Source organism: Mesocricetus auratus, unplaced genomic scaffold (assembly GCF_017639785.1).
Source record: "Mesocricetus auratus isolate SY011 unplaced genomic scaffold, BCM_Maur_2.0 Super-Scaffold_100027, whole genome shotgun sequence".
NCBI classification, from domain to species: domain Eukaryota; kingdom Metazoa; phylum Chordata; class Mammalia; order Rodentia; family Cricetidae; genus Mesocricetus; species Mesocricetus auratus.
The window spans coordinates 5456977-5480751 of NW_024429208.1; the positions used below are offsets into that span (position 1 = coordinate 5456977).

The 23775-nt window shown below is 54.0% G+C and overlaps 1 protein-coding gene across 3 annotated transcripts in view; it reads right to left on the bottom strand.

Moving 5' to 3' along the window:
• The window catches only part of Cpne5 (copine 5), an 85809-nt gene that overhangs the window by 16915 nt on the left and 45119 nt on the right, over nucleotides 1–23775 (bottom strand). For 2 of the 3 annotated variants that reach the window (XM_005084911.4, XM_013124361.3), the window contains 3 exons: nucleotides 14945–15048; nucleotides 9450–9554; nucleotides 1190–1231 (listed from right to left, as the gene is read on the bottom strand). In XM_005084911.4, the coding sequence (XP_005084968.1) occupies nucleotides 1190–1231; nucleotides 9450–9554; nucleotides 14945–15048 (251 nt within the window). Of the gene's footprint in view, nucleotides 1–1189; nucleotides 1232–1713; nucleotides 1855–9449; nucleotides 9555–14944; nucleotides 15049–23775 lie in introns of those variants that run through there. The other variant, XM_021235823.2, reaches the window with a different exon arrangement.

Here is a 23775-nt window from a genome sequence, read left to right on the forward strand (position 1 = left end):
AACTCAGGCTGCCAGGCTCGTGCTGCAAGCACCTTTGTCCACTGGGCCATCTGCCAGTCCTGAGAGCTTTTATAGATTTAGTTTTTGTACAGGATGGAACCCAGGGTCTCCCAAATGCTAGGCGATGGCTCTACCACTGAGCCACCCCCTCGGCTCTGCACTGTGTTGACAACAGATTCACAGCTGTGGACATCTGGGGATGGTCCCTGGATGGCAGGACCCCTGTGGCCCTGGTGGCTGTCCCTAGTTCCCCTAGGTAAAGGAGATGTATGGAGACTTGCTAGAAGGGAATGAAGCCAATCGGAGCCGGAAGCATGGCAGAGCTGACCCTGCTGGCTGGAAGGGACGGGGGGGGGGAACGGGGGGGGAATCAGGGGTAGGATTAACATGGGCAGGGTGGGCGCTGGAGATTCTTCCGCGGCTTGGGTCTGACTCAGCCACACTGGCACAGCACCCTTTATAATATGAACTCCAGGCCGTATCAGATCTGGGAGAAGCCAACTGCGGCCACCCATCAGTAGTACCCCAGCAAGGAGTGACCCCCAGGAAGCCAGGGTGACACGTCTGCATTTGGTTCAGCAGAAGAGTGGGAGCCAGCGAGGGTTCTGGGCCCCTGCTTTGAGGGGCATGCTCCTGTTCTGCCTGGGAATTGCCAGCCACACTTGCCCTTCGGTCCCCGAGCAGAAGTCCCCTCCGGCAGGTCAGTCCCAGCCCTCCTCAGGCACCGCCTGGTCCCCTTCCTGTGCCTTAGAAACACCCTGCTGTGGCTGTCCCTGCAGTTATTCTCTTAGACCCAAGCCTATTCTCTGTGTTTAAAGTGAGCCTCTGCTAGACTGTGGGCATCTCTGGGCATCAACCCATCCTCTGCAGCCCGGTCTTCCTCAGCCACATAGAGAGAACGTGTACACGATTGCTGAGTGCCCCCCAACACGAGCACTTCAGAGCCTTCCCGCTTCTGCAAGTGAGGGGAGTTCGGGCACGGGCTGGCTCCTGGTAGCTATGTGGGGGAGAGGAGGGCTCTCAGGCACCCTGGCCTGCAGGACCTCCAGAGAGCTGAGCTCCCATGACAGCAGACCCTCCTGCATGGCGGCGGCGGGCCCTCAGAGCACCCAGATGGGCCTGGCTCAGCCCTCCCAGGATTCCCTAGACCTCCTCACCTGCCTCTACACCCCTCGCCTCCTGCCCTTACCTGCCATCCCGATCCCAGTCGTATACCTCCACCTTGATGGTCCTAGAAGACAAACAGCAGAGAACCCTGGGTAGGATGGGCCTGAGGACCGATGGACCAGGAGGGACGCATGCATGGGTTCCCTCCGTGTTCCAAGCTGGTGTGCAGAGAAAGCAACCCATGGACCCATCTTGAGACCTTTTAAGCAAAGATCTTAGGGCTGGAGGCCACTCAGAGCCATAGTGGGGCTTTTTTTTTTTTTTTTTTTTTTTTTTTTGGTTTTTCGAGACAGGGTTTCTCTGTGGCTTTGGAGGCTGTCCTGGAACTCGCTCTGTAGACCAGGCTGGCCTCGAACTCACAGAGATCCGCCTGCCTCTGCCTCCCAAGTGCTGGGATTAAAGGCGTGTGCCACCACCACCCGGCCATAGTGGGGCATCTTGAGATCTCAAGGGTTTGACTGAAGCGGCCTCAGCTTTCCGTTCATTCCACCTTGACTTCCCCAGATGGTATAGGAGCCTCAGCAGGAAGCCAAATTGGGCATTTACCTACAGCAGGGTCCTGAGGGGGCTGGGCTCAGGGTGTGAGTGGTGAGGAGACACCCCCAGCCCTGCAGGTCAAGGAAGGACCCCCAGACCCTGAGCTTCCCATCCCTGAGACTGGCCCCTGGTAAAGGGTAGGATTTTCTTCACATTCTAGCCCAGGCTGCTTTAATTAGTTTGTTTTGACTCCTAAGCATGGGGCTGGTCTATAAGAGCCCATCTTATTTTTAGCCGTGTTCCCATAGCAACAGGCTAGCGGACCAGAAGCAGGAGGAAGGAGGTGGAGGGTTGCCGGTTAACCCTTGTGCTGTCTGCTCTGTCCTCTGGGATGCCCGGGCACGGGGAAGCTGCCAGACAGCACCTGCGGGGTCTAGGACAGATGAGAGAGACCCAGGAAGCAGAGGTTCTGGCCTTGAGCTCCGTGAGGGACGCACAAAGCAGTCTGAAGTGGTTTCTCTTCTATTAACATCTATCCCACCCGTGGTGTGGTCTGTCTCAGCCCTGCCGGGAGTCAGCCTGGGAGTTCTGCAGCTTCCAGAAGAGGGCGCTGTCTCCTTTCAGATGAGAATCTTCAAATTATGTGCCTGTGTGTGGGGGGGTGGGAGGGCAGAGTGCAGGTTTGTAGAATGGGGCAGAAGAAAGTTCCAGAATAGACCCTGGGATGCCCCGAAGGTTATGCATGGGCTAGCTCTCTGTAAATGGAACAATACGCAATATGAAGCAGACATAGACACATGGGTTAGACGCATCCTTTGCATTCTTATTTTATAAAAACACACCGTGTGGTTCCTTGAGCCAGATGATTATGTGAAAGGACAGACTTCAGCATGCCTAAGCTTCTGAATGGCTGGGAGGAGGCCACACGCGACACTGGTGGATTTGGCTTGGATACTGGACCTCAGCCGTGGGGTCTTGAGGTGGCATTAAACCTCCCTGGGCCAAAACCCCTGACTGTAAAATGGAGATTGTAGGGGCCTTACTGAATAGCTCACTCTGTGTGTGTGTGTGTTGGGGATGTGTGTGGGGGGGGGCTAAGAAAATGCCTCTTGGTTTCCACATTTTCATCTAACCATGCATGAACGCCTTTACATGTGAAATTTACTTGAATCTGGGTGGCGGTGGTGCATACATTTAACCCCAGCACTGGGGAGGCAGAGGCAGAGGGATGGATTCTTTAGAGCGAGTTCCACGACAGCAATGACTACACAGAGAAACCCTGAATTGGAAAACAAGCAAACAAATAAATAAATGTACTTAAATCAGAGGACACTTGAGCCTGGGCTCCCGGCCTTTGCAATTTCCGAATGACAGAGCTAGAAATACCCTCAGTGCCATCTAAGTCTAGCGGCTCTGTCATTGTCCATGCAGGCCGCCACTCTTCGAAGTTTTGCAGGGACACTGGTGACTAGCTGGCCTGTGCTGGTGGCCTCCACTCCCCATTGTCACGGGATGAAGCAGAGGTCACCCAGCTGTGAGGACAAGTGCAGCAGGTCCCTGCCTTCCAGCCCTGCCCGGGAGGCTAAAGAGAGTCTCCCTGCCCTTGAACACCTAGTTACATTTCCCATCTTCCTCCCCACAGAGACCGTAAGAGACTCTGGCAGGGGAGACAGCTCCCCTGGCCACCAGCCTGTTGGGAGACTAGACAAGTTACAGCCATATGCCTAGAAGCTATCGGAGGTCCCCTAGTTATGGTAACAGCCCTGGGTATCCACAAACTTACTTTTGAAACGTTGATGAGAAGACTGTCCTCCAATCTTGTAGCTAAGCCACTTGTGGCTGTGCACACCTTTATAAAATCCCAGCACTGGGGAGGCAGAGGCAGGCGGATCTCTATGACCAGGGGCCAGCCTAGTCTACATAGCAAGCTCTGGGCTGGCCAAGGCTACATAATGAGACTCCATTAAAACAAAACAAACAACCAAACACCAAAACCAACCACCAACCACCACACACACACACACACACTCACTCACACACACACACACACTCACACACACACACTCACACACACACACACACACCCTGTAGTTAGTGGAGGTCCCCTAGCACTTCTGTGAGACAGACGACTCTGCTGAGAATGACCCTTTGACCCTTGCTTTCACAGAACACAGTAGGAGATACCGACTGTGTGGTGGTGAGAGCTCTGTGGACAGACACTGTGGCCAAGTCTGACTCCCTGAGTTTGATCCCTGGGATCCACGGGGTAGAAGGAAAGAACTGACTCCTGAAAGCTGACCTCTGACCTCCACAGGTGTGCCTTCCTCCACCACCAATAAATAAATGCATGTCATAAAAAGTTAAATTTCTAAGTCTAAGGGCCAGATTTAATGCATTGACTGGGGTTCTGGTTGCAAACGGCTCTCAAACATCCTCCAAGTAGCCCCAGTGTGCTATGGAACCGCTAGGCCTCTTCAGACTGCACAGGGCCCTCGCTCTGGTTGAGTCAGAATCAGCAGGTCTGGGGTGCCATGTGGGCGGATGGCAACTAGAAGCTCCCCAGGGGACGGGAACTGGCAGCTGAGGCTGGATGTGAGATCCCTGGGTGCCAGTTTGGCCTCAACCTAGGCTCCTGGGCTGCTGCAGCCTGGGAGGGTCTGCTGAGCTCAAAGGCTGCATTTCTGGCCTGGGCCTGGGTGGAGAAGAAATGAAGGGAAGACCCTGTGGAACAGCCCCAGACACAGGAAGGCCTGGGAGAAGCCAGTCACCACTGTCTACAATCTGTTGCAAAGCCCAGGTCACAGCAGATGGGACTTGGGACCTCTGGGCCTGGGCTCTGCGGGATAAAGTCAGACTGGCTGAGACTTAGCTATAAGACCCAAAAGAAAGCTTGTAGGAGAGGGACAAGAAGACAGATCTCAATGGCCCATAAAACCAACACCCATTTGGCACAAAAAGGCTGAGAACTCAGAGACCCAGGAGAGGGGATGAGGAGGGCAGGGAAGGGCATCGCTCTGGGTACAGTAGCTCAGGGTGGTGCCCCAAATCCCTCAGGTACTGACTGTGCAGCCCTGCAGGCTCCATCCCAGGAGACTCTGCTCCTCTGTGAACAGTCTCCAGCCACCCTGCTGGCACTGACACATGGCTCTGCTCCTGTCAGGCCCACTCAGCCTTTTCTTCATCGCCAGACAATCCTGTTGTTTGGGAGAACATCCTCCACGGGTCAGAGATGATTGGTTTTGCTCACTGTCATAGGCTTGGCCTCTAGAATGATGCCTGGCAGCTCTGAGGCACTTAGCACTTGCCAGCTGGCAGGGATCACCTATAACACCTTTGTGAATGGGCTATGCTGCTAACAGTTCCCCGGTTTCACAAAAACACAGAGAGGCACCAGAGCAAGGCCCAGAGTGAAGGTCAGGGGTCAGTGTCCCAGGCCTCTGACACTCGGGAAACCACAAAGCCACATCGCAATGAGGCCAGCAGGGTGGGCATGCTGGGGAAATCTCTGGGCCTCCTCCCTGAGTACCAACCATAGGATACACTGTTGCAGAATATTTAACTAGGCAAGGATGTGTTACAATTTGTCTATGTTGCAGAGTATTGCTTTAACAAGGTAAAGCCTGTGACATTCCTTTATGCTGCATTTGTTTAATTATGTAAAGATGTGTTGCTGTTTCCACTCTGCCGGCTTAAGGCACCTGATTGGTCTAATAAAAAGCTGAATGACCAATAGGTAGGCAGAGGAGGGACAGGCAGGGCTGGCGGGCTGAGAGAATAAGTAGGAGGAGGAATCTAGGCTGGGGGAAGAAGAGAGGGAGACTCCCTCCTGGGGCCAGCCAGACACCCAGAGCCAGCCGGCTGCCAGACAGACACAGAGCCAGCTGTGAAAGGAGGGCGTACAGAACGAAAGAAAGGTAAAAGGCCCCAGACAAAATGTAGATGAAGAGAAGCAGGTTAATACAAGTTGTTAATACAAGGATAAGGCCAAGCACTCATAACTAGTAAGTCCCCGTGTCACAATTTGGGAGCTAGGTGGTGGCCCAAAATAAAGCCTGTAGTCATCTCTGAACCATAGCGGTACTAACGGCTGCTCGGGGCAGGAGAAGGGGGATCTTTCCGTGCTGTCCACAAGGCCCTAGGGCTGACAGGCCCTCAAGGCTTTCTCTCCCCAACAGATATTCTGAGGGAACCGTGGTGAGGGGAAGACCGTGCCTCCGCCATAGCAGCAGAGAGATGGGCATGGACTGTCCCATCTGAAGCCAGTTTCTCCATGTGCTACGCAGGACTGATATGGAAGCCCTTGCAGCCATGCTCGAAGCACTTGGTAGCGTGCCTGGCCCCTCCCTATGCCACCGTTCAGTGTCGTGGTGCCACAGAAGCGAGCGGCTGGAGGTGGTGGTGGAGCACTCCCACGGTGGTGGTGGAGCACTCTCAGCTCGGGTGAGTACTCTGCCCCTTAGCTCCCACCTGGACAATCTGTTCGCTCACCATGAGTGGATAACAGCAGCCTGACCTGGGTGGACCTGGTTTAATCAGGGAAACCCTCAACTCACAGAATGCTAACCAGTAGGACAGACTCTGAGGACACCAGGGAAGTCCTTCTCACCAGAGCCCTGTCTGACACCCCAGGGCTGGAGGGGCTCTGACCCTGCTCCCTCCTCTCACTTGAGCTCTGCTCAGCTGGGCCATTCAGATTTGGCTTTGTTTCAGAAGAGAGACACACGGAAGAGTGACAAGGGGGACCCCAGACCCGGGCTGAGCCCAGAGGTGGCATCTACAGAAGGGAAGGCACTGTCTTGTTCTGACATAGACTTCGACCCTCCGTTTTCTCATCTGTGAAATGGGCACATCAGGAGTGAGGCTCCTAAGGCTATTTTTCACGACGTAAAAAAAAGTGTGTAAGCCAACTGGGACTAGTGTGACTCACATCCTAAGTATCCCATAATTTTAACAGCAGGAACTACTTTCACCCCATCATTTTGGGGTACTGCTAGCTCTCAGTACAGACATCCAGCCTTCCAGCACGCTCTCTCTCCTTGCTTAGTTCCCTGGCAGTGCTCTCTCTCAGCCCCTTCCTCCCTCCCATCCCACCTCCTCTTCCTCCTTGCTCTGGGTCTATGGCCTCACCGAAATGGCCTCTGTCCCCTCCCCTTTGAGCTGTGCCTGGCCTTCAGACACTTATTCTTCCTAGGATTAGAATCACAGCTCATCTCCAAACATGAACACAACTCCCCTACCTTAGGATTGTTCTTTCCAAATTGGCTGTGGGTGGCCTATGGGCTGGGATTAAAAAAAAACAACAAGAAAACCCACAGAGAGCAGCCTATTCAGTAAGAATCTGACCCTGTCACACTTCCCTGGCACTAGGCACCTCCCTGGCGATCCTGAGTGCCAAGTGAGAGCTTAGCACACTTCTGCCTCCCCCAGTCAGCCAGATATCAAGGTCTTTTGAACCTTCCTTCTTGCCGGTCCCAGCTCCTTCTCCTCTCTGAACCACCTGAGACGACCTTGAAATGTTTTAAGGATTGAAATGACCTCGCTGGGGTGTCCCTATCTCAGGTCCCCAGAGCTCAAGGCCCTCATCTCTGAGCAAAGTTTCTCTGAGTCTCTCCAGGTGCTGGGTCACACTGTCACGGACATTTAGGAACAGCTTTTAAAGCCAGCCTGGACCAACTCCTGTGTCTCTCTCCACCACGGCTGGAAGCAGGACGCTGGACGGTCCCCAGTCCTCTCTGGGATTCACCCCCTCATCTATGAAGCACAGCCATGTTGGAAGCTCTACCCAGGTTGCTAGGAGGATGGGCTCAGTTCATACGTGGGGCATCCTGTAGATCTGGTGTGAGGTAAGGTGTCACTGAGAGCCTTAGCTGTGATCATGGCCAGTCTGCCTCCTCACCGGCTGGGACAACCGGAGACGTCAACGGGCCCCCAAAGCACCCGGCACAGCGACACCCTGTACTGAGTTTGCCAGAGGGCCGATTGGAGAGGGACAGTGGCCTCTGACACAGCGCCTCCTCAGTGGGTGCTCGGGGCAATACAAGGCCGGGATAAGAGTCAGCCAGACACACTGACGGATGGATTACATCTGCTGCCAATCATGTCACAGCCAATTTGTGCCCAGCCATGGAGAAGGAGAGCCAGCCACCCTGGAGGAAGATGGAGCTGGGCTCAGGCCTGTCTGCCCTTCCCACCACTCACCTCCTCCAGGGGACCAGTGGTTAACCCAGGCCCCACTCACACTATCCCTCTCCCTGTCTATCTATATGATCCAGCTGGGTTCTGGGAGCTCCTCCCTAAAGAGGCAGGCTTATGTGACTCTACCCTCTGCTCTCCCATATTCTCCTGGCTCTCCATCCTTTCCAAGCCTCTTGCCCGGTACCTACAGCCCCAACCTTCCAGCTGTCCCCAGCCTCCTTTAGAATCCAATGCTATCCTGTCCCCTCCCCAACTCCAGGTGCCCTGGCTCCCAGCTAGGCGTGTACAAGGGGTTTGATGGACCACAACATTCTCTTTGTCCCCCAGTTCATTCTGCACAGTTACTAAGCTGTCTACGGAACTTGTGTGTGCCTGAGCTCCCATGGTCAGACCGGAAGGTCCCAGAAGACAGAGAGTGCCACCTGCCCTTGAATGCCACCTAAGTCAGAGAGTAGGCACTGGGCATGAAACCCCGAACCCCTGGGGAACAGACTGCTGTGTTCCTGTCCCAGCCAAGAGGACAAAAGACGGCCACCGTGCGTCTTATGAGCGCCCTTCAGCGTCCGTAGAGGGAAACAGGCACCAGGATGCCACCCGTCTGCTCACCGCCCCCATACACCCTTGGAAACCCTGTGCAGAGTCCCAGTGCACCCCCAAGGAGTCTGTCATGATGCCCCAGGGCTTCTGTGGGAGCGGCCAGCAGACACCCCACTTCTGCAGCCCGTGCTTAGGTGGCTTCGTGACCACCAATACTATTTGCGGCACCCATGCACCGGACCCGCCCCCCCTCCCCGCCCCCTGCTCTATCCGGCGCCTTCTGCAGTGGGTAATGACATGCTTCTCAGTGTGATTACTGGATTAATGTCTGCCTCCCCCACGAACACTTAAGCTCAGTGACGCTGGGTAGAGGTGAGGTGGGCACATTGGCTCCCGGCTGACTTCCTAGCTGGAGCTAGCACGTGTCAGGGTCTCAGTCAGTGAGCAGACAGAGGATGCTAGCTGTGCACGTTATCCCTCTTGCAGCTGGCTTCACGTGCGTGCCCTGGGAGGTCAGCAGGATTCCCGGGCTCATTCTTCCGGGAAGGACAGTGGAAAGACTGGCAGGTGAGAACTCGCCCAGGCTGACGGCTCCCTTTTTTTTTTTTTTTTTTTTTTTTTTGGTTTTTCGAGACAGGGTTTCTCTGTGGCTTTGGAGGCTGTCCTGGAACTAGCTCTTGTAGACCAGGCTGGCCTCGAACTCACAGAGATCTGCCTGCCTCCGCCTCCCTAGTGCTGGGATTAAAGGCGTGCGCCACCACCGCCCTGCAACAGCTCCCTTAATCAGGGGCAGAACTCCATCACTGGCACAAATGCATGGAGATAAGAGGACAGTCTGCATGTAATATGATAAAATGCTTCATAATTTTGCCGTCATCCTCACCCCCCTCAGTTATGCCCACCAGGTTGTCAAGGAGTGTCCCTGGAATCCCGATTCCAGAGTCCAGTGGCCAAGAGTGAGGTTGCTGGAGATAGGCCCCTCCTGCCTCTACCCCCTCATTCCTTATTTCCACGCCATCTGCCCCTCCCAGGGCAATAAAGAACCCCAGACACCCCAGGTACCCGCATCTCACCTGTCATAGTCCCCGTTGCACAGGGCCCTCACAGGGATGGAGAAGGTCTGCCACACCGGGTTGAGCGTGTTCTTCATGACCTCGGTCTTGTGGCAGATGGTGAACCTGGCCAGGAAGAATGGAGGGGACAGCATCAGGCCAGGAGCTCAGGTGGCCAATGTCACAGCCCTTCTCTCGTGACAGGAAGAGTCACCCTCACAGCCACAGACAGGCTACACAGCAGGGAAGCAGGCTGGGCCTTGCCTGGAGCAGCGTATCTCTCGGGGACTGTCAGGGACCTGCATTGTAGTCACTGTCGTGGGGCCAGTCTCCTGTGTGACACTGACCAAGCCCTTTCTCTCTGGGCAGTTCCTTCCGTGGGAGCCCAGGAGCTGAACCTCAGGCCTAGGTGGGTGGGTATGCGCCAGTGTATGCCTGATGTCCCCCTCCCTTGGATACCTTCTCCATCCCCTGGGTCCATCTTTGCGCTCATCATCACTGCCTTCCAGCCAGACATCACCCCCAGGACCCTCTCCAACTGCATGGATGTGCAAACCCTGACAGTGACACTCATTGTCTTTCTCCTTCCGGGCTTACCCTTCCCATCGCATTTGTCACTGTCTGACACCATCTATTTCTCTCTTTAAACATTGTGCTGTGACCTGTCAGTAAAACTGAAGGTCTGCAGGATCAAATAATGTTCCTGATGTTGATGACTGAGGCATCCCAGAACAATGGCTGGCCTCAGTAGATAATCATCTTTTGTTTATTTTGTGATAGGGTCTCATGTCACTTAGGGTGAACTTGAACTCCCCATCTTTCTTCCTCCACCTTTCCTGTGCTGGGATTCTAAGAACTGCCACCATGCCTAGCTATCAACCATTAAAAAAAAAAAAAAGAAAAGTAGCTGGGTGTGGTGGCACACACTTTTAATCCCAGCACTTAGGAGGTAGAAGCAGGCGGGTCTCTGTGTGCTTGAGGCCAGCCTGGTCTACAGAGTGAGTTCTAGGACAGCCAAGGAATGTCTTTAAAAAAAAACATAACAAACAAAAATTATTTTATTTTGTATGTGTCTGAGGGAGTTTATATGTACCACATTTTGCAGTTGCCTGTGGAGGCCTGTAGTGGATGTTGGGTCTCCTAGAACTGGAGCAATGGGTGACTAGGAACCATCCAGGGAACCAAGCCCAGATCTCCTACAACAGGAAGTGCTCGTGATGGCTAAGCCATCCCTAAGTCATACTTTTGTTGTTGCTGGTTTTCAAGACAGGGTTTTCTGTTTAGCCTTGTTCTGTCCTGGAACTCACTCTGTAGACCAGGCTGACCTTGAACTCACAGAGATCCTCCCGCCTCTGCCTCCAGAGTGCTGGGATTAGAGGCAGCACCACCACTGTCGGCTTCCAGTCAAACTTTAAAAGGAACTGATGAGGGCCAGGCATGTTCAGTAGGTAGATGCTTGATAGCACTTAGCTCTAGCTACGGCAGCCCAAGAGCCTGCTAAAACAAAACAAAACAACAACAAAAAAACAATAAAATAAAAAGGAGCCTCCAGGCATGGTGGCTCACATCTTTGGACCTCTCTGAGTTCCAGGCCAGCCAAAGCTACATCGTGAGACACTGTCTTTAAAAAAAAAAAAAAAAAAAAAAAGCAGGAACTGTGCATCGCTGGGGAGCGATTCTATAGCTTTTGTGGGCATTTCAGTCAGGTAGAGGCAAAACCCTCTCCTTGGGCCACATGAGACCCTTGAGCATCTCCAGATGGAACCCAAGAACCTGCTCTCTTAACCATGGGATGGGCTGTCTCTGCTCTCCTGACACGGTGTCCTGCCCACTCCCCTCGTGGAGCTAGCCACCTGTCTCAGGAGCAGCCCTGCCACAAGGATGCCGGGCAAAGCTCTCCCACCCCAGAGACATTCCAGCTTGGAAAGGTCACCAGGAAGCGCCAGGGCCCACCCGAGCCCACACAGCCTGTACTGCTTCTTCTTCGGCAATTTTCAAGTCAAAATGTCATTCTTGTCACCAGGCTGAGCGGTTCTTTCTGTGCTCCTCCTCACCCACCCACTGGAGTGCGAGATCCACGTGGGAGACCTTGTAGCTAACCCCTGAGCTGGAGGAGGGGACGGGCATGGGGCAGGAGGGGCCCAATGCCTGAGGCGGGGGTAGGTGACTGAGGGTAACAGAGAGTGACAGGGGGCAGCTAACCAGTGGGGAGTCAGACTGCAGAGGCACCCTGGGCTTCAGGGATCTACCCTGGAACATTCCACTAAAGGGTGGACTTTTTCCCCGCTGCCTCAGTCCTCCCACACAGACCTCTATCCTTCCTTCACGGCGCAAGAGCTCAAGCGGTCTCCTAAACTGCAGCCCAGCTTCCCTCCTCCACGTTCCCTCCTGGAGCCTGGGTCGTCTTGCCTCTGTCCCAGGCACTAGCTGCTTTCTTTAAACCCTGCTGTCCCCACCATCAGCTCCACAGGCTTCTTAACTCCTCGGCTGCCCTTGCCTGGTAGGTACCAGGCTCCGCTATGCCAAGTGATCCCCGTAGACAGTTCATTTTGACACACAGATGGAGCATGGATAGGGGAGAGCGTCACCCATCTGTCAGGCAGATGTTGAGTCCCAGCCCTGGGGCCAGCTGTGTGTCCCCAGGCAAATCTTCCCTGAGTGTCCTTTGATGGAAAATGAGTATAAGAAGAGTGGCTAGGGCTGAGGAGGTGGTTTGGTGGTTAAAGGCACTTGTCCCTAGGACCCAGATGGTGGGAAGAGAGGGCAGACTCCCAAAAGTTATCTTCTGACACAGACACACACACACACACACACACACACACACACACACACACGCACACACACATAGACAGACACATGCATAATCACATATACACAGACACAGAGACAGACAGACACATACACAGTCACACAGACATGAATACAGACACACACACACAGTCACAGAGGCAGATAGACACACACATCCAGAGAGACACACACAGACACATGTACACAGTCACACACAGAGACACACACAGACATACACACACAGACATACTCACATACATGTACACAGTCACACACAGAGACACACACAGACATACATACACAGACATACACACACGTACACAGTCACACACAGAGACACACACAGACATACACACATGTACACAGTCACACACAGAGACACACACAGACATACACACACAGACATACATGTACACAGTCACACACAGAGACACACACAGACATACATACATGTACACAGTCACATACAGAGACACAGACATACACACATGTACACAGACACACACAGAGACACACACACACAGACACACGCCCCCACTCATTTCCTGGACCGGGACGCTCTGCTTCCCCCTGTGATGCAATGTGGCCCTCTTGCTCCTGCTGCCTTGACCTCCCCACCTTCCAACTGTGAGCTAAACAGAACTTTCCTGAAGTTGCTTTTGTCAGGGTATTTCATCACAGCTAAAGGAGAAGTGATACAGTGGCCATTCAGACAGGGAGCATTCTAGAAGGTCCTGTGGGGTTACAACTGCCTAAAATTATTAGGTTGTACCTACCTACTGATGCCAGGCCAGGGACCAGCAGGCAGCTTGGTTGTAACCTCTGGATGGGCTGGAGGGGCAGGCGGGCAACAAGACTGGAACAGCTCCAGCGTAGCCAGAGTAGCCTGCAGCGCCCCCTGGCTGATGACCCTTCATGTCCCTGGCCCACCCTCTCCCCTCTTCACACCCGGATGATCACCTTTCCTCTCTAGCTCAGTGTCTGCCTTGAGGGGACAAGGGCACTGGTCACCACTCTGTGGTCCACGGACAATTTCTCCAGTACCCATAGGACTCCCAGGGATCATGGTTTCCTCCCCACAGGCTCCATCACACCCGAGTGACACTCCCCAAATAACTCCCAAGGCCACAGCCGTTGGACCAGTTCCTTTGGCATCCCCAGCACTAGGGATCCCCTGGCTCTACTACCCCCAGGAAAAGGCCTTAGTGCTGGTCCCCACAGGTCTGCATGATGCTCCTCTGTCCCCTCCCTGCCCTGCTCCCACCCACAGCTGAGCTCAGTTCGAGCACCTCCCACCCGATCCCGTTCCGCGTCAGTCACAGTCACGAACCCCAGATCCTTCCCACACAGCCCTCCCAGCGCCGCTCTCCTGCTCCCAACCCCCTCCCGCCCTCCACCAGGGCCCTACGAGCCAGGGCTCCGCCTCTCCGGAGGGGACAGTACATGGACACCCGAGTAGAGCAACCAGCCAGAGCCTTTTCCTTTTCCTTTTCCTTCCGTCCACTAAAGACAAGTCAGAATGTTCAGGAATATTTAAAGAGCCCCCGTTGGGAGTTCTCTGAGAGACAAAGCCCTTTGTCATGCAAATGATCACACCTAATTTCCTGTTCAGTAGTTCAGGTTTAAAAATTGGGTTTTTTCTTGCACTGAAATACACCTCTTGCCTGCTGCTTCCCTGCCCCCAACACACACACACACACACACACACACACACACACACACACACACACACCACACTCACACACACTCACACACACTCACACACACATACACACATACACACTCACTCACACACACCACACACTCACACACTCACACACACTCACACACACACCCCACACACTCACACACACTCACACACACCACACACACTCACACACACATACACACTCACTCACACACACCACACACTCACACACTCACACACACACTCACACACACACACACAGCCCACTAGTGCACACACTGGCAGTTCAACACAAGGTACCAGTGTGCCCTGGGCTCTAGCTCTGTACAAGGTTGGCTCTCTGGTTCGTCAAGCAGCCTCGCTCCACCCCAAGGACCCATTTTCTTCCTGGCTCGAGTTTCTCCAATTAACCCTCCTGCCCTCATCACTTCCGCCTTCTGTAGAATCCCAGAACCGGCTGCTTAAGGAGACCACGGAGACCCCCTCATCCAACTGCTTCATTTCATAGACGAGAAAATAGGCCCAGAGAGTGGGCCTGACTTGCCCTGGGGTCACAGAGCCGTTTGGTGGTGGTGGCGGCAGTTGGCAGGGGACCTAGGTTCTCAGATCTTCCGCCAGGGTCTTTTTCTGTGTTGCTGACCTACATCGGTGCATGTTTCCCTTAGATCTAGCTTAATGAGAAGGGAGGGGGAGTAGGGTCTTCCTTTCAACTCCGTAGTTCTTAACATATGCTTGGAAGAAGGTGGGGCCGCCCCGTGGGGAAAAGTCACAGCATTGCCCGGTCTGATATGCAGTTGGGGAACCTCTGAGGGCGCTCTGGGATCGTGAGGGGTGGGGCTGCTGCAGAATGAGGCGTTTCTGCCCTAACCCTGTGTTTGCACACTGCCCAGGGCATACACAGCACCCACCACTGCTGAGCGTCCCCACATTAGCTTTCTTAGGGCATCAGCTCCACATAGCAGGGGCCCCCCGGGGGTGACCACACCCTCCCAGCTCTGTCTGGGGCACAGGTGCCTTGGGCTGGGCCATGGGAACTCACGTTCCATCCTCATTGCTCCTGTAGAACGCCAAGAAGGGGTCAGATTTCCCGAAGAAATCCTTCTTGTCCAGCTTGTTGGCACAGAACTGCATTGTGGCCACATCCTGGAGAGAGGGGGGACAGGGTGGTGAGGGACAGGCAAGGGTAGCTTGTTTTGTTTTGTGCTTTGTTTTTCAAGACAGGGTTTCTCTGTGTAGCCCTAGCTGTCCTGGAACTCACTCTGTAGACCAGGCTCGCACTGAGCTGGCATGCAGAGATCCACCTGCCTCTGCCTTCCAAGTGTCACCGCTGCCGCGGCCGCCACCACACGGCAGACAAGGCAGCATCTTAAGTAAGCCTGGCACACGCCCCTGGCTAACCCGTGGCCCAGAGGAGTTGTTTCACCAGCAGTCAGCAGTGCATAGGCCTAGAGGCCCAGCGACTTGAGTGAGGAGCAGATGGATCTGAAGCTGCCCTCGGTTCGAACCCTAGCTCTCCCGACTTGGAGCTATGTGACCCCAAGGAAGGCAGGAAACCTCGAAGAGCCTCTGGTTCCCCTCGCTGGAGTTCACAGGTGTCAGTGAGCAGCACAGGAGGTCAAGGATATGAAGTGCTCCATGTGTAACTCTCCTAGTTCGTACCGTGGGGACACGGCAATAAAGGCCATTCTGAGCGTGGCCTGCTGACCCTAAAGCCTGGCACTGCCCACAACGCCCCATGTGGTTCCTAGAGGACGCTCGAAGCTAGGCGTCCTCTTCCACTAACATAGTGTTCTCCCGCAGGACACTCTAAGGCGGTAGGGCATACGGGGGTTGGGACAAGGAATAAATCAGGGTCCAAGGCTCACAGTGGGAGACGGGTGGGTGGGGTGTGGGGAAGGGGACGGTGGATAAGAAGAGGCTTTCAAATCTCATCTAGCACAGCTAATTGGGACCCCCCCAGACCAGCCTCCCTGCCCCACTGCCCTGACATCACTGCAAAGAGGCAGCCAGGCCCTCTGAGGACCCTGCCTCCCTCCTCCGTAGGGTCCCACCCCTCTCAGACTCGGCTCCCTCAGGCTTCCTCTTCAGGCTAACCCAACCCCTACCCCTCAGGACTCAGGCCCCCTCCCCCCACTCCTCAGTTATGCCCCCCCAGACTCTTCCCATTCAGGGCTCCGCCCCCCCAGCCGCGGCAGACCCTGGTCAGGCCTGGCAGATATCCCGTCAATGTCCACCTTCTCACCCAGCCCTGTGTGGCCTCCCCAGCGACAGCTCCGCTGTGCTGGACCCTGGAGTCCAGCCTGCTGTCCATCAGCTTCTCTTTCCTCGCTTTTGCAGGTGAATGGCCAGTGAAGACCACACGGCCTCGGTGGAGATGCAGGTGCAAACCGCCACGAGGCTAAGCGACAGTGGGGAGGCCGAGCCATGCCCATGCGCCAGCTCGGAGAGCACAGACACCGCCTGAGACAGCCACATTCCTTCCCTGCTATGGGACCTGGGGCACTTCCCCTCTCTGTGCTCAGTGTCACCATCTCTCAAACAGGGGCCATTGGCAGCATCTACTCCATAAACTCAGGGCGTGGTGGTTTGAATTGTAATTGCCCCTCATAGGGAGCGGCACTATTAGGAGGTGTGGCTTTGTTGCAATAGGTGTATGTGTGTGAGTGTGTGTGTGTGTGTGTGTGTGTGTGTGAGCATGCTTCTGGAAGGCAGAGGGCAACTGAGGTATTAATTGCCTTCTACCTCGTTGAGACAGCCTCTGTGGTCCACTGCTGGCTGACCCTGAAGCCACTGCTGGCTGACCCTGAAGCTTCTGACTGGCCTGTCACTTCCCGCCTCGCTGTAGGAACCCTGGGATGACAGTTGCTCACACGGAGTGTCCGGTTCTTGTATGGACTCTGGGAATTCAAACTAAGGCCCTCAGGGCTTACACAGCAAGCACTTTCACCCACTGGGCTGCCTCCACACCGATATCTTTCTATCTGTGCCTTAATCCTGTCAACAACTCAGTGAGGTAGCACTGGTCTCGAGGGAGCTCGGTACTCAGGAGGTAGAGGCTGGCAGAGATTTGTGAGTTCAAAGCCAGCCTAGTCTATGTAGTGAGAGTTCCAGGCCAGCCAGGGAGGGATACATAGTGATAGCCTATCACACACACACACACACCACTCACACTTACTCACACTCACACACACACACACACACACACACACACACAGAGGCTGACTAAATTCAATCCCAGGGACCCCGCACAGTGGAAGCAAAGAAGGAATTCCGGCAAGTTGTCCTCTGACCTCCACGTTTACCATGCACACTCACACCCATACACATACACGAGCAACACGGATAGTGTAAGAAACAGCAGTAAGACCAGGAAGGTGGGAGCGCAGAGAGGGTAACACCCTTGCCGGAAGCCGCACAGCGCAGCTCCAGAGCCGCGTAACCGAAATTCTAAACAATGACCCTGCATCCCCGAGGTAAGCTTAATTATGTTCTATAACCTCCAGTGGAGGAGGCAGAGAAGTGTGAAAATCCATTTAGAAGGGCCTCTGTGCAAACTAGTTTTTTAAAAAAAAGGCAGGCTCTGAACTCCCTCTAGGTGGAAAGCTCAGGCAGGGTGTGACAGTGTGACAGCAGGTTTCCTGTCTATGGGAGCTAAGTGAGGCCGCAGCAGGCTCATCTCGGTTCCAACACACACACAATGCACACCCAGGGACAGCTGCCTAGAGCCCTCTGTGACTGCTGTGTCTCTTCCCAGGACCCCTGAAGACAAGTCAGATCTTCAGAGAGGTCCTCCAGCCTGTCACCAAAGCAAAGGCTCGGGGCAGGAATGGCTCAAGGTCCCAGCCCTGTGATGAGGGCAGAACCCTAGGGCCTGGCGCATGCTGGGCGAGCCTTATCCCCGACCTGCACGGCAGCCTGTGCCGGGGTGGGGGGCGGGGGGAGCGACGACGACTGGGGGAGGGGGGACGGTCTGAACCTCCTGCTCCCCATCAGTGCAGTCAGCAGATGGGCGGCACTCTTACACAGTGTGACTCTGAGAAGAGGCAGGGAGATCGGGGCTGATGGCCTGGATCCCAGGCTTCCTGTGAGGGTCGGCGTTGGGGATTTGAGGCTGGCTTGGGACTCTCCTAGCCCAAGAGATACTGTTCCCAGTCTGGGAGGCCGTGGGAATCAGTGGCAGGGAAGATAAAACCCGCTCCCAAGATATATCATTTCCTGCAATTTCTGCCTTTCACCCTATCTTTTTAAAAAGCATATTAAGTTTCTCTAAAACAGCAGGATTGCTTCAATTTGCATATTCCCCGCATGCTAATTGCACTGCCTCAGAGATTCAGCAGGCAGCCTTTCTCTGCAGCAGTGCCAGGCGGAGCTGCAGGCACCCCAGCCCTCCCAGCTCTGGAAGAAGGCTGAGGAGGTCAGAGGTCAGGCGCAGAGGTCAGCAGGCATGGTGCCCACTATTGCTGCATGGGGTCAGGGGGCAAATGTGAAACTTGAGGGCACCTCAAAGATTCACTGATCAAAATACATGTTTCAACATCACGAAAGAGAATCAGCGAAAAAAAAAATTCCGTAATACATAGAACACTAAAAATGTTGAACGAGGAACACTTTTATAAACAAAGCAACTGATTCACAGAAAGTCAAGTAACGTGCCTGGAGGCCCACACTTGGCAAACAATGGTCCTTGAGTTCTTCATCAACTTACAAGCCGACCCTGAAAGACGTTTTTAAACGGACAACAGGACCACATGCTACCTATTGTCTTTTGGTGTGTTGGATTTTCCAAATTCTCTAGAATTAGCACATTGTTCTTTTCAGGGAGATAAAAAGGCGCTCTGTGTGTGTGTGTGTGTGTGTGTGTGTGTGTGTGTGGTGTGTGTGTATGGTGTATGTGCGTGTGTGTGTGTGTGTATGGTGTATGTGCGTGTGTGTGTGTGTGTGTGTGTGTGTGTGTGTGCGTGCGTCTCCAGTACATTAGTGTGGGGGTGGGGTGGGGTCAGGACGCTTGAGAGATGACTCAACCAGTGAAGTACTTTGCTCCACAAGCCTGAAGGTCTAAGCTCAGATCCCAGCACCCACAGAACAAACCACGAGGTCTCATGAGCACCTGTCACCCCAATGCTGTGAGGTCAGAGACAGGAAGGGCTGGGGCTTGCTAGCTGCTGGCCCAGGCAAAAAGCAAAACACAACACAAAACAAAAACCACCCTGCGGTGTCGGGTCAGGGAGAGATCCTGCCTCAAAAGAGTGACACGGGAGGCCCCCTGATGTCCTTCGGTGGGCTCTGCGTGAACACTGCACAGGTGTGTGCATACCACCCCTCCCGAACACACACACATACACACACACACCATACACACACACACACACACACACACACACACACACACACACACACACACCAAGTCTACCTAGGACTCTGAAGCTACATCCCATTAGGAGGTGACTCAACCTGGAGCCAAGGAGAGTTTGGGGGTGTTGGGGGTGGGTAGCGCACGGAGAAGAGATGAGAGAGAAGGGAGGGAGAGGGAGAGAGACAGAAGGAGGGACGAGGAGGCCCGTGCCGATGACCATTCAGACTCAGGTGCCGGTCACCCAGCCTGGGGAGACATATCCTCTGTTGGTTCACTAACTGTGACGGGGCCTTGGGGTCAAACTGGCTTTTCTTTGTTGTTCTGCTGGCTGACTTCCCAAACAACCCCATCAGCTGAGTATCTGTTGATTTGATCCCCTGGAAGCTGAAAACCCTCGCCTGACCACTTTCCCTCCCTCTCGCTGTGCCTGTGGGCGTCTGGGAGGCTGACCTAAATCCATTGCTTGGAAGAAAACAATCAGAATAGGATGTGAGCCTGGCCTGGTGGCGCATGCGTGTAATCCCAGGAGGAGGAGCAGTGCTGGGAGCTTGAGACCCTTGTGGGAGGCAGGAGTTCTAGGCCAGCGTGGACCGTAGAATGAGGCAGCGCCTCACAAGCAAACACATGGGTAAGATGACTCAGTGGGTAAGGGCGCTTGCTGCCAAGCCTGGCAAGTTGAGTTTGGCCCCCAGGCCCCACATGCTGGAAGGAGAAAACTGACGCCCCATGCTTCCTGTGACATATGTACACATGCGTGCGTCCATGTGGGCACACATACACAAAATGATTAAATACAAGTAAAAATATTAAAAATGATGGGATGTTCAATGCAGTATTATCTAATTGTATTGTAGAAGAAACTGTATTCAATAAGTGATGGTCCACCCATCCAATGAGGAGTAACAGGTAGTTATGAAATACTCATTTCTAGGACCAGTAACAGGAACTTGTAGCCCAAATACTAGGGACCATATTGCCTGGTTGTGGCGACCAACGCCTTTCATCTTAGCACTTGGGAGGCAGAGGAAAGAGGATCTTTGAGTTTGAGAACAGCTTTGTTTACACATTGATTTTTGGGCCAGCAAAAGCTATACAGTGAGACCCTTATCTCAAAACAAAACAACCAAGCAACTGGGTACCAAATGATGTATATATACAGCCACGAAAAGAAAAAGAGTCCTCCAAATGTCTGTAACTGATTATCTTGGAGCGATTTTTCTATATTTTGCAACTCGAGCAGAATTAACATGGTGGTTTTTGTTTGTTGTGTGTACACGTATGTTCACATGTGCAGGTACACCTGTGTGCAAGTGTGTGTGCACATGTGCTTGAGTGTGTAGAGGCTGGAGGAGAGGCTAATGTTGGGCACCTTCCTCCATCGCTTTCCCTCCTATTCTATGAGGCAGGTGTCAATCAAACCTACTGCTGGCTACTGTGGCTCCTGGGTTGCTGGCTTGCTTGCTCTTGGGGAGGGGGGTCCACATCCACCTTCAAAAGCTGGAATTACAGGGTTGCCACGCCCACCCAGCATCCATGTGGGCTCCCAGGATGCGAACGGTGGCCCCGTTGCTTGTGCAGGCAGTGCTGTAACCACTGAGCCATCTCCCCAGGGCTAATATGGTTAACGTGCTATTACATACACATATATTTAGGCACCAGAGACAGTGCTTTTGTTTTGTTGTTTTGTTTTGATTTGACTGGAGAAATTATTTCGGAGACTAAGAAATTACACATTGCGTTTTAGGGAGGATGCTCGTGTGTTTTCCAGCAAGGGCAACACGCCTTCCCTGCCCTTCAGCCTGAAAGCAACTGCGTTTTCAGGGGCCCCACACCCCACACCCACTTCACCCAGGGTTTCCTCTTGCCTCACTCCTTCCCTCCCGTGGGTATTCCCTTCCAGAGTCTGCAGCAAGGGGAAACACCACCCTCGAGTTCCCTGAGCCCCCTGGCTGGAAGCTTCACAGAATCCAGCCCCTCACTGGGCAGTGATGCTGTACACCTTTGGTCCAAGCACCCAGGAGGCAGAGGCAGGCGGATCTCTGAGTTTGAGGCCATCCTGGTCTACAGAGAGAGTTCCAGGACAGCCAGGATTATACAGAGAACCCCTATCTTGAAATCACATTCCATGTGCCCCCCAAGAAAGGGGGGAAGGGAAAGAAGGAAAAGAAAAAGAATCCAGCCCCTCCCGCCACCATCCCCACCTACAGCCTGCCTGACCCCTCATCTCCTGACTCCGGGCCTTTGCCTGCCTCCCAGGGAACTGGCTGCAAGAACTTACTCTCCTACCTGCTTTCCCACATGGGCACATAATAAAACGCTCACCCGTTTCCCTCAAGGATCAAGAATGTAGTGAAGCATATGTGATAGGAAGAGGCGACAGGTCTGACAGGGTAGAGAGAGCCAGAGCAGAGGCAGGGACTGCCGGTTGGCGTTTCTCACACTAAATTAGAACTCTGGGGGACAGCGGGCAGAGCGAGCGAGACACTTGCTGACTTGAAACAAATGAATTCCTGAGCAGTCTAGAAACGGTTCACGGGTGGGAGGGACCCCAGGATGCTGCAGTAGGAAGCTTGGGTTTCCCCAGCCCCCCATCAGGAGCCTGGAGGATGGGTGCCAATCATGGTAATCTAACCAACCAGAAAAGCCGAGGAAGTCCAGGCCTGCCACGGCACAGGTGCAGCCGGTACCCGTGTCTCCAAATTCCACTTCCAATGTTCAAAGTTGGCTTTCTCCCCTGATGGCTATAAGCCCACAGAACCTACAGGACTACCATTCCAAGTTATGAGAAATTGTCCCTTGCCTATTCTGGTTGAGACAGGGTCTCACCATGTAGCCTCGGCTGGCCTGGAACTCAGAGATCGGCTGGCCTCTGCCTCCCAGGTGCTGGAATTAAAGGCGTGCGCCAACCACCACACCTGACCCTTTTCTTTTCTTTTCTTTTCTTTTCTTTTCTTTTCTTTTCTTTTCTCTTTTTTAAATAAAGAGGGCTGTGATGTGGCCCAGTGGTGGATTGCTTGCCCACCCAGAGCAAGGTCCTGGGTTCAATCTCCAGCATAAGGTGTGTCTGTTAAGAAGAGCCTCAGGGAGTTGAGGCCCTTGCAGGAAAACATCAGTCTCCCCACCAGGCATGGGGAAATGTGGGTGACTAGGGATCCGACCCTCGCCCTGCCAACCTAAGGACCCCGACTGTATTCGCATCAAGCCTGACTGTAGGAACCTTCTTGGCATTAATATTCTACATGAGCAAGGCTTTTCTTTTACTTACTAAAGTAAGCCTGTGACAGGCTGGCATCCACTCCATCCCTTGCTGTCCCTGGCCGCCCACACAGGCTCCACTTGAAGGCCGGAAGCCCCACGCCTTGCAGACCCACACCCACCCTCTCCCTTTGATCCTCCCACCGAAAAGCCGGAGTTGCAAAGCTGCTCACATGTAATTATTTTAATTCAGCCAGATGCTGAGAATTAGCTTCTTTCCCTTGCAGGGATTCTAGGGAAAGAGAGGATTCAGCCAAAGATGTGCCAGGAGAGAAGGGAGCCGACAAGCCTCTGGAGGAGGAAGGGAGGGAGGGAAAGAGGGAGCCCCCAGATCTCCCCAGTGTGGGCCTCCAGCAAGGAAACTACCATGTCCAAGGATGAAATGGGGAGGGGGCAGGGAAAGAGGAAGAGAGGGAGGAGGGGTCTAAGGTGGTAAAGGAAGATGTTTATAAGCTGCTGGAAACCAATTAACAGCACCAGCCCACCTAGGCTTAGAATGTCCAAAGCGCCCGAGCTGATGTTATTTAAAGATACACCAAGGAGGAGGAGGAGGTCACTGCTGGGCTCAGAGCTCAGGGGAACCATCAAGAAATTTCCACACAGCCTCTCCTGAGCACCTATTAGGCAGTCGCCATCCTCATCACCTTCATCCTAGTCGGTTAAGCCAACTGGCCCACAGCAGGGGGACCTCGAGGCTCTGTGCGCAGAAACAGAAGAACGTGCCCTGGTTCTAGGCAGCCAGACCCTCAGCTGACACAGTGTCTGTTGTCATTAAGCACTCTGCTGGGCTTGCCCCTGCCAGGCTCTTATCAGACAGATCCTCGGTGCACAACAGTCACAGCAGCCAGCCCTGCCCAGGGTGCACATGCTGGACGCTGGGCGAGCCTGATTCCCTGTGGGTGTCCAGTCCTCCACTCAGCTAAAGACAGGGAGGGCGCTGCCAGGAAAGCAGTTGTACCAGCATTCCTCCGGTCACCTCCTTACAGTCAATTCTGTTTCCACACAGAAGTCCCCAAAGGCAGGGCGGTGACCCCACGTCCTGCTGACTAATCACTGGGGCTCTAGGGCAGGCTGCCTAGGTCCAAACCTCTTCTACTGGGTGACTGTGGGGCCTTGGGCTTCATCTTTCCACGCTTCGGTCTCCTCATAGAAATTGTGGGCCTCGCTGACCGGTGGTGGCGCACGCCTTTAATCCCAGCACTCGAGAGGCAGAGGCAGGTGGTGAGTTCGAGGCCAGCCTGGTCTAAAAAGTGAGTTCCAGA